At 39.0% G+C, this 6,000-nt stretch overlaps 1 protein-coding gene across 1 annotated transcript in view; it reads right to left on the bottom strand.

Moving 5' to 3' along the window:
• Positions 1 to 1,799: 1,799 nt before the first annotated feature.
• Positions 1,800 to 6,000, bottom strand: part of LOC140418235 (nucleolar GTP-binding protein 2-like) — a 45,354-nt gene continuing 41,153 nt past the window's right edge. Inside the window, exons 14-16 of the mRNA XM_072501679.1 lie at positions 3,492 to 3,574; positions 2,553 to 2,629; positions 1,800 to 1,989 (exon numbers count right to left, since the gene is read on the bottom strand). Coding sequence (XP_072357780.1) covers positions 1,855 to 1,989; positions 2,553 to 2,629; positions 3,492 to 3,574 — 295 coding nt within the window. The 3' untranslated portion in view covers positions 1,800 to 1,854. The remainder of the gene's footprint in view (positions 1,990 to 2,552; positions 2,630 to 3,491; positions 3,575 to 6,000) is intronic.

Genomic DNA, 6,000 nt, shown 5'->3' with positions numbered 1-6,000 from the left:
TGCAGTCCTGCTTGTCCTTTTCCCTTCGGGTGCCTGGTGGCCCTTAGCCTCCTCCACCGGATAGAATTGAAGCTGGAGTGGGGTCCACAAGCCCTGCTGTCTTCTGGCGCAGACACTTATGGATTCCGACTCGTGCCTGCACCATGCAAATAAAGCCCTGCGTCATAGAGCTCTTGCCCTCAGCCATGGAGATCAACAGCTGAACCATGGAGCAGACATCCCCTGCCATGGAGTGCACAACCTGTACCAAGGTCTCCACTGTGAATGTCACCCTCCAGTGTTGGTCTCGTTGCATTGGAATGACATCACCATTTCCTCAGTCAGGTGACGGGACTCCCCCAGTCGGCCTCGTAGTCCGAGGGATGCGATCATCCCTTCCTGATGCTTATGACTCTGTCTTTGCAGCTTTGGGATGACCAAAACCAGGGACACTCCATCAGCCTCAGGTTCAGCAGAGGCCTGGGATCTGGCATCCCTCCAAGTCTGGATCTCTGGGACGTGTCTCCATGGCTAGATGTGTTCAAGGTTGGACTGTAATGGCTCAAGAAAGCAGGGCCAACGTCCCACAAAAGAAAATTACGAGGCATTAAAATTAAAAAATGTCAACAGTTAAATTTTGCTGCATACTCTAATTTAACAGCACCATGTGATATACGTAAATGAGGCTCTTTTTGACAAGTTCTCTGTTGAGGAAATGTTCATCATGTGCAGCACCCATCAAGCATCTTACTCAAAATAAAAACAGAAAACGTGAAAAATACTCAGCAGGTTGGGCATCATCTATGGAGAGAGCAACAGTTAATGTTTCAGGTCAATTACCTGTCATTAAAAGGTTGACGATTGGTCATCAACACAAAATGTTAACTCTGTCCCTCTCTTCACAGATGCTGCCTATTTGGAGTACTTTTTATTTCAGATTTCTAGCATCTTCTGTATTTTCATTTTGTAAGCATGTTATTAGTCTGTCAATTGCACTGAAGCCCGAGGTTTGTGTGTCTGTCACATCTGTAATTTTTTCAAACAGATTTTTTTTCAAGATCTTTCACGAACCCAAGCTTTCACCATGTTTCATCTGAATGAACCTAAATAATTTCCCCTCAAACTAAAGAATTCTCCACCTGTTGTAAATGTCAACCAAAATTATACTTCAATTATAAATTACCATAATTTATGAAAAAGACACTGAAAATAGAAAAATAAATAAAAAATGACTTACCCACGATTTAGATATTTTGTGCTGATAATTGTAGAAATCATTGCTGGGTCAGCAGGTTAAGATGTTGCCCACAGAAATGGGTTCAAATGGTGAAAGTTTTAGGATGAACATTATTATAAAACACTAATATCTTCAGAAATCTAACACTTTTAAGAACAACATTTTCACAGGAGCACTTAGCATTGGAGCAAAATGAAACCAGCAGAACAGCTCAGCATTTTAAAACACGTGTTTCGTTATTCACATTTCACTTATTACTTCCGATGGTGAAGCTCTAAGCTTTTTTTAATAATCAATTATCAGGAAATGTGAATTAAACTAGTCAAGCAGGGATAACATTTTTATCAAAATATTTCCTCTCTGGATTCCATTGTACAAGAGAACTACACTAGTTATTAGACTAGTTAAATTTAGGGGAGCTCTGAGAATTTGCACGTGTGAATTCCGTTTGCAGCCATGCACTTAACATCAACAGTCAATGCATTGAAATTGTGTTTTTTGTGATTAAATACAGAGGAATGAACATTGACAGCCACCACCCCAGTATTCAATAAAGTGTGAAATATAAAGTTCAGGACACGTGTAAAAATAATTTTACTTTTATTGCACAAAAATAACCTAGTCATTTTATTTCAAAATTATCGTTTCTTTTTAAATTTCTGCAGCTTGGAAGCACTTCTGTTTTTGTTTTTATTCTTGTTCTTGACGTTATGCGTTTCATAGTATCGAACTCCGACCTTCTTTGAGTGTTGCAGGCGGTTGAGTCTTCGCTTCTGCAAATATAAAATTAAACAGGTAAGTTTAACAGCTCAACGAACTGAATGCTTCCCATTAGATCATCAATACAAAATTCACAAATAACACCCACATCTTACCTATTTAAGTTTTACAGAGTTCCTCTAAAAGTAAACCCGTGCTTGCTGTTCTTTAAAATAATGGCATTAACTTGTACCACTACATTTAATGATTTATGTATGTACCCCATTTAAGTTCTATTGTCCAAGCAGCATCATCCCGGTTCTGATGAGAAAAATTGACTTATCTCTGTTGATTCTCCCCCTCCCCAATTCTATCACAACCGATTCACAAGTTTGATTCCTTTGTTAGCTACATACTACATAGTTTTGAAGACAATCTAAAACTGTCTTTTAACATGAATGTATCTTAACTGAATCATCAGCACATTCAGTTGGAGATTCTTTTTGAATGAACTCACAGTTAGATAATGGAAATAGAGAAGGATGTTTGAAATATATTGCCACACAGGAAAGAGGATTCTCTTTAGGATTGGGCTCCATTCTAATACAATTGCGCGTAGAAAACAAGGAGAGTTTACCTCTTTGGATGAGAGCTTGGCAGGAGGTTGTTCATCATCAGGCTCGTTTTGAGCTTTTCTCTTTCCTACCGTACGACCTGTAAATTGTTAAACAAAAGTTTTATACAAAAATATCTACTTCGAAAAGGCTGCTAGAGACAGATGATACTGGAGGCAATCTTTACTCATTTATTTACAGAGTGTAATATTCCAAGTTTTTAACCTCCTAACTCAACAATATCAGTTTTGTTCAGCGTCTGCTCTTATATGCTAAAGTGAAATCCCAATTCATGCCCTCCATCTTTTTTTTTTATTCTTTCAAAGGATGAGTTTCACTAGCAAGTGCAGAAATTGTTGCCCATCCCTAATTACCACTGAACCGCTGCAGCCTAATTAATACATAACTAAACACAATTGATATACAATTAATAAACACAAACCTGTCAAGAAAACACCAATCCTTTGAATAGGAGCCATATTCTACATAATGATCTGATAGTGGGACAGGGAGAGGAAAGAGGAGAGAGCCACACTTTTTCCCAAAATTGCCTGGGCCATGCCTTCAGATTTTTATTTAAAAACAAAGAAATCGCAGATCGCTACAAATTGCACAGCGTAACCATTCCAATTATTGATTTAGTTTAGAATACATTTAAGGCATTGAGATTCTTTAAGAGTACTGAAAACAACAAACGTAATACAGCATTGTTTTTGCGATCTGCATAAACCAGTGTTTTAAAAACACTATTTCCTGATGTTAGAGTTAACTATTTCCTGATGATAAGAGTTAAAGGCCATAAATGAAAATAATGGCTGCAGCTTAACATTCGTAACTTAAGAGACGGTTACTTGAAAATCTTAGCACAAATTTTACAATTCATAATTTAAACACATATTTTAACTGATTTCTGTGAATAGGACTACAGAGAAGTTGATGATGCCCAAGCTGCTTGAACTTACCCGTTTCTTCTGATTCCTCCTCTTGATCAGTGGCCTTTTGCCCAGATTTGGCAAGCAATTTTGTGGTAAGTTCCTTGGGAATCCTAAAACATTAAAATTTTGCACTTAGAAAATCTCCAAAATAATTGTGCTGCAGCACAATCTCAAATTTAAATTAGAGAGATGTTTTATTCTGACACTGAAATTTGGAATAATGAGCATTTGCTGCAATTAGGTACAATCTCGTACAGTTTTTGTTTCAACTTCAGCTCGGCGGTAAAAGAGTTGCTGGATTATTACAGAAATTATGTCAACTTCACCAATGAAAGTAGCCATAAGCTAGATTTATCTAAGCTCTACTCTGGCGCTAGACAAAAAGTATAAGCAGGAACCAAAACGCAAAAGAGATCCACAGCAATATAATCAAAGAGCTCAGTCGGTGGAGAAGGTTATAAACACTTTGAAAGTTAAGGAGAGAAAATGACCCCCCCAAAAATTGAACAAAGTAATGCAGCATGGGCAAAACTCACAAATATCAAATTGCTATTTATCTTCAAGGACACAGTCAAGTATTTGAGTAATATTTTCTAAACACTAAGATCATATGGTTCACTTCAATAAGGTCAAAATAATTAAATAGCATTTTATTTTATCCTCCTGGAACTATAATTTTTGCTTAAAGTTATAATTCAAAAAGAGGTTTCTTTTATCCACTGGTGGCACAATCTATTCTGAGCAAAGGGAGGCAGTCGATTCCATTTTGTAACCGACTGTTAGGAGACAAGGCCCAGGAAGATTCTTCCCGATCAAAGACTGGAGCGGGAAAACTCCGAATGAAACTAGTACATGATGCTCTGTCTTGCACACATTTTGAATAATACATGAATTCCCTCGCTATTCAAATGCCTTCAAGCCATTAAATTAAAGTTGACAAGCTGTGGATGATACCAGTGCTCAGAGTAGGGCACAGTACTTCCTGCCAAATGTTAAATGTGGCAAAAGGCTGGATTTTGAGATGATAAAAACTGAAGCTTATTTTAAAAAACTGAAATAATTCAAAAAACATCTCAATGCTTCTTGTGGATAATTCTGAAATGTATGTACAAGCATATTATTATGTGGAGATCCCCACCACACTGCTCAATTAAACTTCCCCTACTAAATGGGTTAAAGAGAAAAACAGATACGACGGCTTGAGCAGAATAGCCTCATTATATGCAGGTCTATTTTCTGTCTAGTATTACAAGAGGATGATAGAGGATAATTACATAGAAACAAAATGCTTAAGAGGTAAGATTATTGAAGGTTTAGTCCAGCAGTGGGAATTACGGCATTAATTCAGTCTCGAGTCCACTTTGGCCAGTATGGATTATGGAACGCGACACTAAACCTCACTGCAGATAATTTGTTCAAGGACATATCCCTTGAATTTGATAACCCGTACCTTTTTTCTCTCTCTATTTTCAAACCATACACCAAGAAAAGCCAAACAGAGGACTGCACAGCAGACCATTATGCACAATGTTACTACTGGTCTGGAAATACAATCTGACAAGTTAAAATTCCACTCCCTCCATCATAACAACTTGCATTTATAAGGCATATTGAATACAGTAAGGGAGGAAGCATCAACAAAATTTGACATCAAGTCACTTTAGGAAATATGACAAAAGCTTAGTCATTGAATTAATAGAAAGAAACCCTGCAGTGCAGGAGGTTGCCATTCGGCTCATCGCGTCTGCACTGGCCCTTGGAAAGAGCATCCTACTTAAGCCCACGCCCCACTCTATCTCTGTGACCCAGTAAACCCACCTAACCGTTTGGACACTATGGGGCAATTTTATCATGGCCAATCCACCTAACCTGCACATCTTTGAACTGTGAGAGGAAACCGGAGCACCCGGAGGAAACCCACGCAGACATGGGGAGAAAGTGCAAACTCCACACAGTCACCCGAGGCCGGATTTGAACCCGGGTCCCTGGAACTGTGAGGTAGCAGTGCTGCTTTGTCGCCCATGGTCACGTAAAGAAACACCCAAGAGCTATAAGACCATAATCCATAGGAGCAGAATTAGGCCACTTGTCCCATCGAATCTGCTCCGCCATTCCATCAGGGCTGATATTTTCTCATCCGCATTCTCCTGCCTTCTCCCCATCACCCCTGATCCCCTTATTAATCAAGAGCTGGTCAGCACCTAACCATAACATAGCCAAGATTGACAAATCATTGAGGTTGAATATGAAGTTCTGCAATCACTTCGCTGTATCTCTTTGCCTGTCCATTGTCTGCACTAAGCATTTGCAACTTTGGCATCTGATTTGACACCAAGCTGAACGGAGCTTCCCATATCCTCTTTGTCATCAAAGCTATGTACTTCCACGTCCTTAACACTGTCACTCTCTGATTCTTCCTCAGTTTATCGGCTGCTGAAGCCCTCATCCATGTCTTTGTTACCGCTAGACAAGATAATTCAATCCTCTACTGGCTGGCCTCCCACCCTCTATAACCTCGAGTTCATTCAAAAGTCTG

The sequence above is a fragment of the Scyliorhinus torazame genome, chromosome 1, assembly GCF_047496885.1.
Source record: "Scyliorhinus torazame isolate Kashiwa2021f chromosome 1, sScyTor2.1, whole genome shotgun sequence".
In the NCBI taxonomy this organism is placed as follows: Eukaryota; Metazoa; Chordata; class Chondrichthyes; order Carcharhiniformes; family Scyliorhinidae; genus Scyliorhinus; species Scyliorhinus torazame.
This window is presented reverse-complemented; position numbering and strand designations above follow the sequence as displayed.